The sequence below is a fragment of the Salvia hispanica genome, chromosome 1, assembly GCF_023119035.1.
Source record: "Salvia hispanica cultivar TCC Black 2014 chromosome 1, UniMelb_Shisp_WGS_1.0, whole genome shotgun sequence".
Classification (NCBI taxonomy): Eukaryota; Viridiplantae; Streptophyta; class Magnoliopsida; order Lamiales; family Lamiaceae; genus Salvia; species Salvia hispanica.
The window spans coordinates 20009407-20027691 of NC_062965.1; the positions used below are offsets into that span (position 1 = coordinate 20009407).

Here is an 18285-nt window from a genome sequence, read left to right on the forward strand (position 1 = left end):
TTGTAGAATTTGCACGCTATATATACATATGGAGGGAGAGAGTGTGTATATTAATTTATGTGTTTTAATTACGTGTTTTAATTTTTTTAAAATATAAAATTGTGTGGGAATAAATTATGTGCTTTAATTTTTTTAAAATACAAAATTGTGTGGGAATAAATGATGTGTTTAAATTTTTTAATTAAATTATGTGTTTTTTTAATTATTATAGTCCGATAATTTTTATTTTAACTGAATTAAGATATGCCAACAATTGATAAAATAATGTGATTTGTGGCTTGAGCGTGTCCACTAGGCCTGCTTATTCGGCCGGTTCCAGTTCTAACCGGACCGGTCGGTTAACCAGTTTTAAATTTTCATATATTTTAGAATCGGAACCGGAACCGATCGGTTTTGGTTTGGAACCGACCGGTTAAGAACCGGTCGATTCCGGTTCCGAACCGGAGCCGATGTGCAATTTTAATCCGAACTTATTTATAATTTTAAATAGTTCAATACTAAAAAAATAATAATCCAACATTAAGAAATATAACAAATAATACCTAAAAATTTAAATAAATACACAAAAAATACAAACCAACAATGCAATAATATTCATATACGGATAAGAGTGATGCCAAGTGTAGTAGGTCGGACTAGTTTATGTTAGCAATTTTATAATACAAAAATAGGAGTTCTAAACTTTAACAATTTTTTAAAAAAATGAGTTTTAAAATTGAATTCCATTTCCCTTCTTTTGGCTAAATAAATATTCATTGGAATTTCCAATACTAATTGATCTTGTTGTGGCTTTTTGATTTATAACGGAACAGTAAATAAATTATTTACAAATATGTTAAAATCGTATGTTAAATGAATTGTTACATAAATTTGTTATAAAGTTAAATTTCTATCATATGAAATGATATTGTATTTGTATAAGTTCTTTTAGAAATTAAAAACAAACTTATAATGTCCTACTCATTGTAGTTAGTTCATAAAAAATGGATTAGGAAAATAATTGTAGATTCAAAGTATCACGGTTTAAATATTTTAAATACTTCAAAAAACAGAGCTCGCAAATCTAACACTGTTTAAATCTAAAAATCACTCAATGTTTCAAATTATTTTACTTTAATTCAAAATTAATTCAATTAAATTAAATTTATTAGTATATTAAATTATAAAAAAATAAAATTGAATTATAATCCGGTTCCTAGTTAGGAACCGGTCGGTTCTGATTCGAAACCGAAACCAGTTTTATTTAAAAAGTTGGAACCGATATCGGAACTGGAACTGGATATTTCGGTTTCGGTTCTTCAATTAACCGGTCGGTTTCGGTTTTGATTTCGGTTAACCGAGAACCGGAAAACCGTTTAAGCATTCCTAGTGTCCACTATTGCCCTGGACAATTTTTTGTGGGCGTGGACAAATAATCGTGGCTAAAAAAAAGGGGTCCACTCTTATTGCCATTGAATATGCTGAGACTATTACTTGTCACTATAATTTGCCATCATCACTTTTACATGCTCTTAGCTTTTTCTTGGTGGGTGGTTAGATGCATCGGTGGGTGAGTGGCTTTTCAGTTTTCATCGATTATTGTTCTTATTTTAATTATTGGACTGAGAATATTGTGCTGCTCTCCACACATGTACTAGTATGATAACTTGATTTCATGATTAATTCTATGTTCATTCTATCTCGTGTTCAAAATTAAATGAAACTATGCTTTGGGTGCATAGTGGTAGTTTAAAAGTCTTAATTTAATGCCTCTCTAACTTGAATAAGATGGAATTTGGTGGAAAAAGATGACAAATTGATAATAAATTTTGAAGATTGGAATCTTAGGATTTTTTTAGAATTATGGAAATTGGTTTAAAGAACACGTGTTTAGCTAGTCTTTGTCTACAAGTGTTTTTAGATTGGACATTCATCGAACAGTTCGAATTTTTTTTCTTTTTAGGCCCATTGGGCCTACGTCAAGCCCATATCTACTGGGACTATGTCAAAGCCCATGTCAATTGGCCCCACAATACGGCCATATCTGTTGGGCCAATGCTAAAGCTCATGTCATGATCATTTGGGTTCATAATACAATAACCTAATTATTAAATTAATTATTTCTATACCATAATGGCTAATGTATATTGTTACACTAATTATATTTATGTTATGAAGAAAAAAATATTTTAAAAAAATTATTAAATAATTCGGTTACTTCAGTTTTCGATTTTCCGTAGATGTATTACTCTTTTGGGAGTTCATCTATACTCCCTCCATCCCACATTTGGAGTCACTTATTGTTATGGCTCGGGTTTTAAGAAAGAGTTGAAGTGTGTAATAGATGAAGTGAGATGATGGAGTGTGTAATAAATGAAGTGAGATGGTAGAGTTGGTTGAAGGTGGGTCCCTTTTGACTTTTGATTTTTGTTTTGGTTTATTTTAATGTAGATGTAGATAATGGCATTTGGATGTAATTTTGATGAAGAATGAGGTAAAATTGTATGACCAAATATGGAAAATTCTAAAAGTGACTATTAAACTGGGACGGACTTTTATGGCAAAAAGTGACTCTTAATCTGGGACGGAGGGAGTATTATTTCATTCAAAATTAAATTAGATAATTTACTACTACCTCTATCCCTGAAAATTTGATACAGGTTACTATTTCGGTCCGTCCCTGAAAATTTGATACACTTCACTTTTACCATTTTTGGTAGTGGACCTCATATTCCACTAACTCATTCCTCCTCACATTTTATTATAAAACTAATACTTTAAAAGTAGGACACACATTCCACTAACTTTTTCAACTCACTTTTCATTACATTTCTTAAAACTCGTGTCAGGTCAAAGTGTAGCAAATTTTGGGGGACGGAGGTAGTAATATTTTTCTTTGTGTAGTACACTTTATTAGATTACGGTACTTGGTATATTTTGAAAATGACTAAAATCAATTATTTCATTGAAAAATTAGTACAAGCGAATTACCATTTTTTTGGTCACTAAATATTTAGTTCAATTACTTCTTTTCATCATTCTATTCCTTGTCTAATCATAATCTTCTTCATCATAATTCTCTTCATCTATTTCCTCATAATCCCCGTCCTCCATATCCTCATAATCTTCTTCATCCCAATCTTCTTCGTCGTCCGAATCCTCTTCTTCAGTTTCCTTATGATCTTCTTCGTCTTAATCCTCTTCATCAGTAACCTTATAATCTTCTTCGTTTGAATCCCCCTCCTAAGTGACCTTATTATCTTCTTCTTCCTATCTTCTTCGTTAGAATCCGAATAATCTTCATCATCTTCAGTATCCTTATAATCATCATCGTCCGAATCCTCTTCCTGATCAGTATCCTTATAATCCTCATCCTCGGTATCCTTATTATCTTCATCATCATCATCTGTATCACACAGGTAAGATATGTTAATTTGATGCATTAATAACTTATCTTGATTTAGATTGTTAGTGTAAAAAATGATAAATGTAACAATGTGTCTCCATAACATTCACATGTATGATAATACCTTCACTATCCTTTTCCAAGCTGGATATGTCATCATAATCATCCCCTGTGTCGGTATCCTCGTCGTCAGAGTGGTATCTGCTGTAATGAATTTAAAAGAGCACAATTTTATGTTAAAAATGAACAAGAAACGATAATTAATACTATCATTCAACTTCTAGTCTTTTTTATTTACTTGTGTTTGCAGCAGGCCATGAGAGGATTGGAAATGTATTGAATTGTTTCTACTTTTATTTTATTGTGTAATTACAAGTGAGGATTTATCCTTTAATAGGGTTTTAATATGTGTGTATAAGGAAAGATCAACATATCATTTACATAATAATTGCATGGATTAGATTATAAATCATAGCTACAATCTCTATCATGATTTCCAATAGCGGATTGCTAACATCCCCCCTCAAGTTAAGTAAGTCGTTGGATTTTGGATACTTAACTTGTTATGGATCTTTGCCTTATTCGCTTTAGTCACTATATCAGCTAACTGATTTCCAGATTGTACGAACGGAAAATCCACATTTTTCTGTAAGTGTCTATCTAGCTCGACATGACACTCCAACTACATAGGCAATACCAGGCCGAGTGTAGGATAGGTATATCAATTTGTATCCACATAATATTCTTAATCATAATCTATATCGTCATCACCCTAATAATCCTATTCATTCATTTTCTTGTTCCATCATAATCATATTCCTTGTTCTCCTCATTTGTATCCTCATAATCTTCTTCTTTCATAATCCCCTTCCTTATTCTCCTCATCTGTATTCTCATAATCTTCTTCATAATAATATCCTCCTTTGTATCTTCATTATTATACTCTCTCTATTTCATAAAAATAGTCTTCCTTTTTCCATTTTAGTACGTCCCATAAAATTACCGCCTTTCTATCCAATTACCTTTTTCTTTTGATCTCTCATCTATATTACCAATTTCACGTTAAAACCTACAGTACTAAACTCATCGGTGTCAAGAACAAGATAATTTCCATTTTTTTCGTGAGACAATTCATCAAACAAGTGATGTGTTTTTGACTAGACATTTCATCGAACAGTTGAAGTTGGATGGCATCCACAATATTCGAAATTACTCATTAATATGCGGATTTCTATGACAGTTTATGGGGGATCTCCCGGGAAACTTCTCATCCAAACAGCTTCTTACTTCATGAGTTAATTTATTGTTTAGGCATTTCATCGAACAGGTCAACCTTTTCATTTTAGATCCTTCGGCTCTTTGTTAAACCCATGTCAATTACGCCTATGCTAAAAGCTCATGTCAATTGGGCCAATGGGCTTTTCATTCGTTTAAGGCCCATCAATTGTAAGTGAAGTTAATTTGATTAAGACAATCTGTTTCAGAGCTTGCTTAGAGCACTCCAAATGGTTTGGGGATAAACTCCCTTATTTCTCCCTAACTCTTGCCACATCAGCGCCACATCAGCACCAAAATTTATCCCCAGTTTTTAGCCAACTTTTAGCCAACTGCTCCAATGGTTTCTCCCTTATTTCTCCCTAACTCAACATTTCATTTTTACATCATCACTAATTTAATTGTTTTATTTTTATATATAATAAAGCTAGCTTATTTAATTTATAAGATAAAACAAATAATAGTAATAAAGTTCGTTGTATTAAACACGGGTACACATTACAACGAAGAAAATTAAAAAAAAAAAAAAAAGTACACGAATGGAAAAAAAAAATCAAAAAAAAAATTCAAAGAAAAAAAAATTCAAGGGCGGTGGGCGCGGTTTCTATTTGCCCACAATTCTTCGATGATATCGTGTTGTAGTGCTTGATGGGCCTCCTTCTGGTGTATGTCCATGAACGCCTGGAACCGTTCATGTTCGTGATGAATCAGAACTCATTTAATAAAGATGGAGAGAAAAAAGATTGAAAATTTGTGTGAATGAAGTTTGTGGGTGATGAATGGAGGAAGAGGATGAAATATTTATAGGGGTGGAAATTAGATTATGACCGTTGAGGGAAAAAAAAAAATAAATAAATTGATCATCGCCGAAAAATCGCCGAACAGCTCCCCACAGTGGCTGGCGATGATCCGGCGATAGCCCGGCGTTAAAACGCCGCTTGGCGTAAAATCGGTAGGAATTTCGCCGAAAAATCGCCGAACTCCTCCCAATGGCCGGCGATAAGTCGGCGATATCCGGCGAAAAATCGCCGGATTTTCGCCGTCGCCATTGGGAGTGCTCTTACACGCCTTAGCATAGGGAGTGAATAAGGTCAGCAGTTTTATACTTTTATCCCTTTCAAAATTAATCTCATCTTTATTTTCTTTGGTTATCTGATTAGTTTACTGGCGTCAATTTTATGCTTCATTATAAATTTGAGAATACTGTTCATTTTATGCTTCATGACTGATTTTATCTGGGAATAATTATGATGTCTTTATTTAGGGAAAATTGATTAAATATTGCTAAGCTGTAATTTTGTTTTGCTTTTCAATTGTACTGTTGCAATTTTGTTTTGTTTTTGTGTGGTGTGAGCTGGTTTCTTGTTTTTGTTAAGGAGTAGTATTTTTTTTTCCTCTTTGCTAATAATCCAACCTCAGATTTATTTAAATGCTCAAGTAATGTTTTCAATCATATACTCAATCCCACAGAATGAATCCAACATAAGTTTTAATTATTGAATTCAGGTGACAACATAATACTCTAACACACAACACTAATAATTCATTTATTTGAAATCAAACCAAAATACCAAGAAATCACCACACAAGTTGTTGAATTCTTAGAGAAAATTCATGATTTACATGTGTAGCACTGTGTAGCAGCAGATTCAAAAGTGGATTACATAATCTTTCTTTATAGCTGATCTGATACTGAAAATTTAAAATGTCTCAATGAACTCACATGCTGCTTGACGTTTGCGCTCGCCTCTGTTTCCTCATGATCATGCGTATATTCGTCACCATTCTCTTTCTCATTCTCCTCATCTTTGCCCTTGCCTATATCCTCAACATTAGTGCCAATTTTTCAATTAAAATGGAAAAGAAGATCATTATACAAAGCTCACATATACAATACCTTCATTATCCTCCCCTTGGTCGGAAATTTCTTCACATCACCATCATCATCCTCTTCCTCAACATCAGACTTGGACCTGCAGTAATGAATTTGAAAGAGCATCATTGTACAATGTTAAAACTGAACAAGAAAAAATAATTTACATCCCTATAACACAATGACTGATTTTGAACTGCAGATAGAAAAATGCGGTGTCTCACCTCCCATAATACTTCATACGGTTGACTTGCCTGAAAAGTGATACATAAATATCCAGAAGTTATACATAAATATCCGAAAAAGTTATTTACATGTTTTCAACTGTCACATCTTTTAGTTGAAAGGAAATGAGAGAAAGCTTACGTTGCCTTTGTTCTAAGCCTCAAATGCAAAAAAGTTCAGTTAATTCAACAAAACAGGGAACAGTACATGTAATGAAATTACTTTGTGATGTCAAACCAAAGTGAAACAACCCTATAACACAATGACTGATTTTGAACTGCAGATAGAAAATGTGGTGTCTCACCTTTCCTGATTCGTCATATGCTTGACTTGCCTGAAAGTTGATACATAAATATCCGGAAGTTATATACATAAACCGAAAACACTTAATTCGATACATCAAAATTTAATTAGAATTTGAACTCACAGTTATCCTGAAGACTAAGACATGATTTGATCTGTAGATGGATGACTAACCTTTCAAGTTTGATAGTTGTCGGTTTCTCATAATAAGAAGAAGAGACAATAACATGAGGCATAACACCATCATCCGGTATTAATTGTTTGGCCGAAATCAATGCTAAAGGATTGCAGTCCTCTAATTCAATCATTCTGGTTGGATTTTCACTTGACCACAGAGTCAGAGAAGCAGGCTTGCCGATCTCTTTTAGTTTGTAGCAATGTTTCATGCTCAGGTATGTTAGGTTCGGGAAGCTTCCGTATCTTGGCTTCCATTGCACCAAATCACTTTCTTCAATAAGAAGAAACCGAAGATTCCTAAAACTATACCTTTTAGCTGCCCAATGTGAACCCTGAAAAGCGTAGGATCGCAGGTTGAGGGCTTGAAGAAATGGCAAAGAGCCAACGACATCCATGTATTCCCACGGGAAACCCATGCCACTCAAATGTAACTTTTTCAAATTATGTGGCAACTTGAGTGACCCGGGAGTTACCGGGAAAGCATGATCTTTCTTGACCACAGGATTTGTTATACTCAATTTGAGTATATCCAATTCAAGTGTTGAAATGCAATCAAAACAGCTCAATAGGTTGTTATGGTCGTCATAAGGCGTTAGCTCGATCTGTATTCCTAATTTCCTTATGTTAGGAATCCTTTTGGAGAGTTCCAATACAGTACAAATGCTAGCATTCACACCTACAAGTGTTTTGAGATTTTTCAATGAAGCAACATGAGATGGAGCTACAAGGCTCTTTCCCAATATCTCAATATGCTCTAAGTCTTGCATATCCCAAATTTGTATTGGTACATATGATGGAGCTCTACAATGTCTAATATTCAGATGTGGATGAATAATCAAGGTTCGAAGGTTGAAAAGTTTGGATATAGTTGCAGGGAGTTCTCCGTTACAAGTTAGAGCAAGGTACTTTAGTTGGACTAGAGAAAGAATTTCTACTGGGAAAGTATAGAAACGTTGTGTAAGAGCATCTATTTCTCTTAGCAACCTGAAACCAACATCTATAGGGATTGGATATTGGTGGTAAGGACCATAGAAAAGGATAGAACGTGTAAATGATGCACAGTTCAACCTCACTGAGTTGCCAAACTCTTTGATGCCAAATAAAATGTTATTTTCAAGACACAAGCCGCGCTGACCATTTAGAACTTCTTCACCGGCATCAATCAACTTATTTAAGACACGATAAAACTTGTGCTTACTAGCTTCTCCTCTACACACGTGCCGCCATGAACAATGAAGCCAACAAGTTTTATACTTGCGATAAGTTGACTCACAAGAAGTTTTATCGACACTCCTGAAGTTGCGTAAAACAAGACTATAGTCGAAACCTAGATCCGTCAAACATTTCCAATCACACCACAACCCCTTAGCAGTCAACATAGTGATTATCTTGAAAGGTGGGGTGTCATAATGTAGAGGGAAAACACCCATAAACAGAAAAGACATTTTAAGACTTTGAGGTAAGTAGTCGTAGCTTGGGAAAAGTACCTTTGATATTTGATTATATGCATCCGTGAAGACTGAATTTCTCCTTTCTGCTACTTCATTCCAGTAGACTGGGTCTCTGTTATGCTCGGATTTGGATAGGATGTCCGCAACTGTGACTATCAAGAGAGGGAGGCCTTCACAAAGCTTGGCAATCTTGGTGACAAGTTTGTGAAGTTGAGGAGGGCAAATCTCATCACCAAACACCTTCTCACATAGTAGCTCCATACTTTCTTCTTCGTTTAAATACCGCACCTCATACAACGAACTACCTTCCAGATAATCTCCAATCCATTTTCGATGCCGGCCAGTAAATAAGACATTAATACATCCCATTTCTATGTATGGTACATGATAGAAATACCATGCATTTGTCACCTCCCAGACATCATCCAACACAATCAAGGAATTCTTGCCATACAATTGTTTTTTCAAGTAGTCACCTACTTCTTCCGGGCTGTCGCCTATTTCTTCATCTCCATGTATATTTCCACAGAGTTGCGCTATAATGCCTCGTGACATTTGACTGATCTGTTGATGCACTCTGCCTACAGTGACCCATGCGCGACACTCAAATTTGCTCTGAATTTCTTCATCTTGATAAATTTGCATAGCAAGAGTGGTCTTCCCAATGCCTGCCGTTCCATAAAGGCCATACACACGCGTATATCTTTGCAGAAGATGAGTTTTGACTTTTTCGAATTGGTCTGATAACCCAATCATCTTTGAGTTGGTTCCGCGAAAACCAATTTCTGTGGAAATAGGCTTGTCTCGAGGCATATGCTTAATTCACTTCATAAATGTAGTCCTTCTTCATACCCTCGATCGCATGGATCAAGACATTTGCATCATATAGCAGATTCTGCAGATCAACGGGGACTATCTCTTGAAGAGTTTCGAGTTGTGAAGGAATCTGTTGAGTGAGAAGGGATTCCAACGAATCTTCAAATTTCCAAATAACATCTCTGATTCTTCCATCCAAAGCATTCACCTTCTTCCGGCTCTTGCTCGGGCTCGTCTTGTCCAAACTTTCCAGAATTTCAGGCAACGGCTCCAGCTTCTTGTGCATGACTTGCATGATTTGTTGAGAGCGGCCAACAAGGCTGAAACGAGAACAACAGAGAATATCGTTGATTGTATTCCGAAGAGAATTCAAAGCACCGTAAGCCGTCATGTCTCTTGTATGAAAGCTGGTGGTGGAAGGAATAAAACTGGTAATGTGATATGAGTAAATCTCAGTTTAATTTGGCTATACACAATATATGGTCTCATTGTGTTCATACACTTTGTGCCTAACTTCCTGATTTGAAGGCTTTTTTACTCTTCTTTATCACTTTTGAAATATTATTCTAATAAGTACTATAATGCTCATAACGCGTAATAATATAAATCATCTTTTCCAATCTGCTTTTGTATGTAAATACTTTTCCTGATTTTATACAAATATGGGGCCAACTTTCTTGATTTTCCTGGAATGATCTAAAATCTTGATTGCCTCTGTATGCTGGCGATCATACGTACATTCGTCATCATTGTATCCTCGTTCTCCTCGTCCGTATCTCAATAATCTCCTCGTCTGTATCCTTGTTTTCCTGAAATTAACTTAGGTAATTTACTAGATATTTTTATTTGTGTAGTACACTATTAGATTACTGTAATTGTTATATTTTGAAACTGACTAAAATCAATCACTATTTCATTTAAAAAATATGTATAAGTCGGATTACAATTTGGTCACTGAATATTTAGCTCAATTATTCTTTTAATCATTCTATTCCTTGTTCTCATCATCTGTATCCTCACATAATCTTCTCCATCCTTTCCATAGCATCCTCATATATATCCTCAAAATATTCCTCTTCCTCAGTATCCTCATAATCTTCATCATAATTCTCTTCCTCTAAATCCTCACGATCTTCATCGTCCGAATCCTCTTTCTCAGTATCCTTATAATCTTCATCGTCTGAATCCTCTTCCTCGGTATCCTTATAATCATCATCGTCTGAATCATCTTCCTCAGTATCCTTGTAATCTTCATCATCATCTGTATTCTTATAATCATCATCATCCTCGTCCTCTTCCTCTTCCTCAGTATCCTTATAATCCTCATTGTCTGAATCCTCTTCCTCAGTATCCTCATAATCTTCATCATCCTCTGTATCCCATTTGGTAGGTAAGATGTGTTAATTTGATGCATTAATAACTTATCTTGATTTAGTTTGTCAATGTAAAAATGGCTTTTAGGGCCATCATGCTAATTTAATTGTGCAACCAAATGATTGTCGAACCAAGATTACTCGTTTATTTTCAACTCACCCACTCTTCCGAACAGAGCCTTGTAATCTTCATCGTCGAAATCATCTTCCTTTGTATCCTTATAATCACCATAACAATCCTCTTCCTCTGTATCCTCGGAATTAGGCGAATATTCATCATCACTCTCTTCATCTGTATCCTTGTCATCACCCTTGCCTATATTCTCAAAATTAGTACAAATTTTCCAGAAACAATTTTTGAAAAGGATAAAAATGCGATCTCTCCATAACATTCACATGTATAATACCTTCACCATCCTCTCCCCAATTGGCCATCTCATCAAAATCATCCCCTTTGTCCGTATCCTCATCGCCTGAGTTGGATCTGCATTAATGAATTTGAAAGAGCACAATTGTACAATGTTAAAAATGAACAAGAATCAAGAATTTATGTGTGTGGAATCATTCAATTTAGACCAAGTGTAGTCCTTTTTGTTTACATGGAGCATATCACTTTGTTGCGGCAGCTTGGGCAAATTATGTACGACGACATGAAACGAGAGGATTGGAAATGCGTTGAATTGTTTCGACTTTTATTTTGTTGTGCATTTCCAGTCAAGAATTCATCCTTTATAAGGAGTTATATATGTGTGTATAAGGAAAGATCAATATATTTACACAATAATTGCATGGATTAGATTATAAATCATAGCTTCAATATTTATCATGATTTCCAGTAGCTGATTGCTAACATTCTCCCTTAAGTTAAGTAGATACTTGCTTGTTAAGAATCTCTGCCAAATTCTTGGATCTCACCGCTTTAGTCAGAATATCAGCTAATTGATTTTCAGATTGTACAACCGGAAGCTCCACATTTTTCTTTGATAAAGTGTCTATCTAGCTCGACATGCCACTCCAACTACACAGGCAGTATCGGTCCGAGTGTAGGATAGGTAAATCAATTTGTATCCACATAATCTTCCTTCATCATAATCCTGTTTATTGTCTCCCATCTATATCCTCATAACCCTCATAATCCTATTCATTCATAATCCTTTTCCTTGTTCTCCTCATTTGTATCCTCATAATCTTATTGTTTCATAATCTTCTTCCTTATTCTCATAATCTTCTTCATAATAATCATCTTCATTATTATAATTGTTTTAGGTACAACTCTACCCTCACGGATTTTGATCAAAACAAGAATTGATCTTAATACAAAACGCAGTCAAAATCCTGACCATGGGATATGCCAATTTGATGGTAAAAAGTTATGCATCTCATACGGATGTCATTATTAGTTGGTTTTTGAGTCATTTTAAAATAACAATGACCTTCGTGTTGGTTATGTGTTGTGTAATAAGATTGAGTTTTGCATATCTTGAGTGGTCAAATTATTCCTCTACTACCAATCCCAAACAACTCAACCTAAATACCATAACCATAATTTCTCTTTGCTAAGAATCAAACATAAGTTACAATACCTAAATTCAGGAGACAACCTAATAACACGGATGATTCATTTATTGGAAATCAAACCAAAACGCAAGTTGTTGAATTACACATACTTTGAGTTACATGTGTATGACTTTGTAGCAGGCAGCAGATTGAAAGCCTCAAAGTGGTCTTATATTCGCGAACAAGATAACTTACAAACTGACAAGAGGTCTTATATTCGCGAACAGTGATTAATCTGCAGTAATTACTTTTAAAGAGGACCATTTTACAATGTTAAAATTGCACAATTAGCAATAGTTTATAAGTATGTATTCTGCTTCTGCACTTCTCAACATGACTTATTGCTGTCGTTGTTCCAAGCCCCGAATGCAAAATTTCAGTTGATTCGAAACAACAGTATATATAATAAAACTACTTTCAACTTTGTGATGTCGAAAAAAGCAAAGATCATGGTAATCTAAATCCATGCAACTTAATAATACAACGATTCATTTTGAACATACGGACAGAAAACATGGTGTCTCACCTTTCCAGCCGAGATATATAGCCAGCTCCATCCCTGAAAATTGATACATAAAATTCAGAAATTATAGCAACGTAAAACACTTAATTTAATTTTGCAGTTGGAGGACTAACCTTTCACATGTGAAAGTTGTTGGTTTCTCGTGAAAAGAAGAAGAGGCAGCAACACGAAGCTTAACATCATTAGTTGATTGTAATTGGCTAGCACGCGTTAAAGCTAAAGCATTGCAGTCCTCCAATTCAATCTCTATGATCATACGCCCAAATTCTGTGTACACAGAAGCAGGCTTGTAGATCTCTTTTTTAGGGTCTCCAAACTTCCAAGTGCTGAAATGCAACCGAAGCAATTCAAAAGGTCGTTATGATCATCATAAGGCGTAAGCTCAATCTGTATTCCTAATTTCCTTATGGTAGGAATTCTTTCGGAGAGTTCCAAGAGAGTACATATGCTAGCATTCACACCTACAAGTGTTGAGAGCTTTTTCAATGAAGCAACATGAGATGGAGCTACAATGCTCTTTCCCAATATCTCAATATGTTCTAACTCTTGCATGTCCCATATTTGTATTGGTACATATGATGGAGCTTCACAACGTCTAATATTCAAATGTGGATGGATAATCAAATCAAGACTTGAGGTTGAAAAGTTTGGATATAGTTGCAGGGAGTTCTCCGTTGCAAGTTAAAGCAAGGTAATTTAGTTAGACTAGTGAGAGAATTTGTATTGGGAAAGTATAGAAACGTTGTGTAAGAGCATCTATTTCCCTTAGCAACCTGAAACCAACTTCTATTCGGATTGGATATTGATGGTAAGGACCATAGAAAAGGAGAGACCGTGTAATATGAACAACAATTTGAAACAGAACACATTTTCTAAGCCTATTACAATGGCTTCCCAAAAATCTGCAGTGTTCTTCACCTTCAACCTCCTTATCCTCAAACATCCCCATGAAGTCACACTCCTATGCTAAAACAACCAAACACAACATCAAATACTTAACCACATTCTTCTACATGAAACAAACAAAACAATCTACAAACTCACATCCTCCTTGACGTTGGTGCTTGCCTCTGTTTCCTATTCGCCATAATCATACGCATATTCGTCATCACTCTCTTCCTCATCCTCTTCTTCTGTATCCTCATCAACGCCCTCGCCTATACACTCAACACCAGTACAAATTTAACAAACGATTACTCTATTATGCAAGGCTACTGCCCTGCATTCACATATTTAATACCTTCATCACCCTCTCCTCGAGTGGCAATATCTTCATCAAATCGTCGCCTTCTGTATCCTCATCATCAGACGTGTATTCACCATCACTCTCTTCCTCATGCTCCTCACTTGTATTTGTATACTCATCATCACCCTTGCCTATATACTCAACATAAGTGCCAATGTTTATTTAAAAGATGATCATAGTACAAAGCTACTTCTCTCTTAATTGATTTAATACCTTCAAAATTTTGATCTTCGTTTATATCCTCAACTTCCCTGCAGCAATGAATTAGAAAAAGGACCACTGTACTATATTAAAAATGAACAAGAAGCAATAATTTAGCAGTAAACAGTCACATTTTTTTGTATGTCATCCTTGTTCTAAACCTCGAATGCGTATACCAAACATGGTATCTTACCATTCTTCCCGCCTGCGTAACTTGCCGCTTCCATGTCTGAAATAAATATTCAGAATTAGCAAATCTAAAGAACTTAAGTAAATACTTACATTCAGACAATTTTGATAGTTGCCACAGTTATCTTGATATGTTAAGACTAAGACATTAGACATATGATTTGATGTGCACAGTTGGAGGACTAACCTTCGAATTTTTATAGTTGTCGGTTTCTCGTAAAAAGAAGAAGAGGCGATAACATTCAGCGTATTAAGATCTCCCGGTCGTAATTGGCTGACACAAGTCAAGGCTAAAGGATTGCAGTCCTCCAACTCAATCTCTACAGTATTGAAATCTGTGTACAGAGAAGCAGGCCTACAGATCTCTTTTAGTTTGTAGCAATGCTTCACGCTTAAGTAATTAAGACTAGTGAAGCCTAGGGATGGTTTCAATTGCACCAAATCACTATCTTCAATTAGAAGAAACTGAAGCTCACGAAAACTATTCCTTTGTGCATCCCACCGTGAACCCTGAAAGGCGTAGGAACGCAATTTGAGTGCAGCGAGCCCTGGCAAATTGCCAATGACATATATTTTAAAGGAAAACCCATTCCACTCAAATGTAACTTTCTTAAATGAGGTGGCAACTTCAATGACCATGGAGTCACCGGAAAAACATGATCATGCCTAACCACGGGATTTGTGATGCTGAATTTGAGTGTCTTCAAACTTTGAAGCGTTGAAATGCAACGGAAGCAACTCAAAAGATCGTTATGGTCATCATACGGTGCTTGCTCAATCTCTATTCCTAATTTCCGTATGTTAGGAATTCTTTTGAAGAGTTCCGTGATAGTACAAATGCTAGCATTCACACCTACCAGTGTCGAGAGCTTTTCCAATTGAACAATATTAGATGGAGCTGCAAGGCTCTTTCCCAATATCTCAATATGCTTTAACTCTTGCATCTCCCATATTTGTATAGGAACATATGATGGAGCTCCACGACGTCTAATTTTCATGTGTGGATGGAAAATTAAGACTTGAAGGTTGAAAAGTTTAGATATGGTTGCAGGGAGTTCTCCATTGCATTTTAGAGCAAGGTACTTTAGTTGGACTAGAGATAAAATTTCTATTGGGAAAGTATAGAAACGTTGTGCAAGAGCATCTATTTCCCTTAGCAACATGAAACCAACATCTATAGGGATTGGATATTGGTGGTAAGGACCATAGAAAAGGAGAAAACGAGCAGAGGATGCACAGTTCAATCTCACTAAGTTGCAAAACTCCTTGATACCAAATAACATGTTGTTTTCGAGACATAAGCCACGCTGACCTTTTAGACTTTCTTCGGAGGCATCAGCTAACTTATTTAGGACATGATAAAACTTTTTCTTACTAGCTTCTCCTCTACACACGTGCCGCCATGAAGAATGAAGCCGACAAGTTTTATAGCCGCAAGTGTATACATTATGAGAAGTTTTGTTAATACTCTTTATGGTGTATAAAACAAGACTGTAGAAGATAGCTAGACTACTCAACCATTTGCCATAACAGGATAACAACCCCTCAGCAGTCAACATATCAATGATCTTGGAAGGGGGTGTGTGATAATCTTGAGGGAAAACTCCCATAAACATAAATGGCATTTTCAGATGTTGAGGTAAGTAATCGTAGCTCGGGAAAAGTACCTTTGATATATCATTATATGCATCTGTAAAGACTGAATTTCTCCTTTCTGCTACTTCATTCCAGTAGACTGGATCTCTATTCTGCTCGGATTTCGATAGGATGCCAGCAACAGTGAGTATTAAGAGAGGGAGACCTTCACAAAGCTTGGCAATTTTGGTGGCAGCTTTGTGAAGTTGAGGAGGGCAAATCTCATCACCAAACACCTTCTCACATAATAGATCCATACTTTCTTCTTCATTCAAAAACCGCACCTCATTGTGAGAAACAATATTGTTTATGTGATCAAACATTTCAAAAAACATACATGCTCGATGTCGACCAGTTATCATGACACTGATATTCCCTAGGCGTTCATAAAAGGAACGCACCAAGAATCTAACTAACTCTCTGTCCCAGACATCATCCAACACAATGAGGCATTTTTTGCCATGGAGACTTTCTTCCAAGCAGTGAACGCTAATGTCTTCACCTCCTTGTGTAATTCCACACAGTTGAGCTAGAACGCCTCGTGCAATTTGACTGATCGGTTGAGGTACTCTGCCTACTGTGACCCACGCGCGACACTCATATTTGCTCTGAATTTCTGCATCTTCGTAAATTTGGATTGCAAGAGCGGTCTTTCCAACGCCTGCAGTTCCATAAAGCATGTACACACGGCTGGATTGGCGTTTCATAAGTTGGATTTTGAGCAGTTGGAATTGGTCTGATAATCCGATCATCTTTGAGTTGGTTCCATGAAAGCCAATGAATGAGGAAATAGGCTCGTCTCGAGGCATATTCTCTACTTCATAAATGTACTCCTTCTTCATATCATCGAGCTTCTGGATCAACGAATTCGCATAATTTTCCAGACTCTGTAGATCAATGGAGACTATCTCTGGAAGAATTTCAGATTGTGAAGGAATGTGTTGAATGAGAAGAGATTCCAAAGAGTCTTCAAATCTCCAAATTGCGCCTTTGATTATTTCATCCAAAGCATTCACCTTCTTCCTGCTCCTGCTTGGACTTGTCTTGTCCAATCTTCCTAGAGTTATTTGCAATGGAAGCAACTCCTTTTGCACTCCTTTTATGATTTGTTGAGAGCCACCGACGAGGCTAAAACGAGAACAACGTAGAATATTGTAAATTGTATTCCTAAGAGAATCCACAGCACCATAAGCAGTCATTTTTCTCTGGTATGGAATGGTGGTTGTGGAGAGAGGATGAGTTGTGTGTGAATTGTGATCAAAGCAGTGATATGAAAATGAAAAGAATGGAGAAATCTGAGTAATGCTACCCAAAAATCATCAGTCCAATTAGGCCATCCAAAAAAAGTTGCCATTATTGCACATATATATTAGTCTAATACTAATGACGATAAAGCATGATAATAAAAAAATGTCTATAAATCTTTATCAATCTTCTTTTGTCGGTTAGTACTTTGATAAAGTACATAAAGATACAACATTCAGAATAGAAAATTGTTTATAACAGAATCCATTATTATGAAGTAGGCAGATAGAGTATGTGATTGCATATTGGTCTTTGTTATTCCATTAATTATTTGAGAGGTAATTTTGTCTTTTTGCCCCTATATGAATCAGACATCGTGCAATACTGATTAGTATGTTGTCCTTGTTAGTGCAAAACATCAGTTACATGAATCAGACAAACCATTCAAAACAACATTATATTATATGTAATGAAATTACTTTCTGATATCAAAACAAAACCAAAGTTATGCATAACACAAAAAGAATCGTCTTCCTTGAATCACAAAAATAACTTAATTCTTAAAGTCATATAACAACATGATAATACAACTATAGATTTTGACCATACAGATAGAATATCTGAAAATTGATACATAAATGTTCAGAAGTTATAGCAACTATATGATTTGATTTGTTGTTGGAGGACTGACCTTTGAAATTTGATGGTCGTCGGTTTCTCATAAAAAGTAGAAGAGGCAATACCATCAAGCCTCACACCTTTATCTGGTTGAAATTGGCTAACACAAATCAGAGCTAAAGGATTGCAGTCT

At 35.6% G+C, this 18285-nt stretch overlaps 3 protein-coding genes across 5 annotated transcripts; all 3 read right to left on the reverse strand.

Moving 5' to 3' along the window:
• Positions 1 to 6238: 6238 nt before the first annotated feature.
• LOC125208911 (putative late blight resistance protein homolog R1A-10) lies at positions 6239 to 9515 on the reverse strand. The gene is made up of 5 exons (XM_048108441.1): positions 7236 to 9515; positions 7063 to 7092; positions 6758 to 6787; positions 6558 to 6633; positions 6239 to 6478 (listed from the first exon to the last, which is right to left on the reverse strand). Exons 1-5 carry the CDS (start codon positions 9500 to 9502, stop codon positions 6380 to 6382), a joined length of 2502 nt encoding a protein of 833 aa, XP_047964398.1. The 5' UTR covers positions 9503 to 9515; the 3' UTR covers positions 6239 to 6379.
• Positions 9516 to 10417: 902 nt separating this feature from the next.
• LOC125208943 (prostatic spermine-binding protein-like) lies at positions 10418 to 13288 on the reverse strand. Of its 2 annotated transcripts, XM_048108480.1 has the most exons (5): positions 13072 to 13288; positions 12962 to 12994; positions 11286 to 11362; positions 11039 to 11194; positions 10418 to 10877 (listed from the first exon to the last, which is right to left on the reverse strand). In XM_048108480.1, the coding sequence occupies exons 1-5, from the start codon at positions 13212 to 13214 to the stop codon at positions 10522 to 10524; spliced, it is 765 nt and encodes a 254-aa protein (XP_047964437.1). In that variant the 5' UTR covers positions 13215 to 13288; the 3' UTR covers positions 10418 to 10521. The 2 variants fall into 2 exon arrangements, with proteins under 2 accessions (XP_047964437.1, XP_047964447.1); XM_048108490.1 differs by lacking the exons at positions 12962 to 12994; positions 13072 to 13288 and adding an exon at positions 11478 to 11656.
• A 349-nt stretch (positions 13289 to 13637) lies between these two features.
• Positions 13638 to 15360, reverse strand: LOC125208929. 2 transcript variants are annotated; one of them, XM_048108464.1, is made up of 6 exons: positions 14782 to 15360; positions 14599 to 14634; positions 14418 to 14455; positions 14199 to 14335; positions 14003 to 14115; positions 13638 to 13919 (listed from the first exon to the last, which is right to left on the reverse strand). In XM_048108464.1, exons 1-6 carry the CDS (start codon positions 15231 to 15233, stop codon positions 13745 to 13747), a joined length of 951 nt encoding a protein of 316 aa, XP_047964421.1. In that variant the 5' UTR covers positions 15234 to 15360; the 3' UTR covers positions 13638 to 13744. The 2 variants fall into 2 exon arrangements, with proteins under 2 accessions (XP_047964421.1, XP_047964429.1); XM_048108472.1 differs by having other exon boundaries at positions 13778 to 13924.
• Positions 15361 to 18285: the final 2925 nt, after the last annotated feature.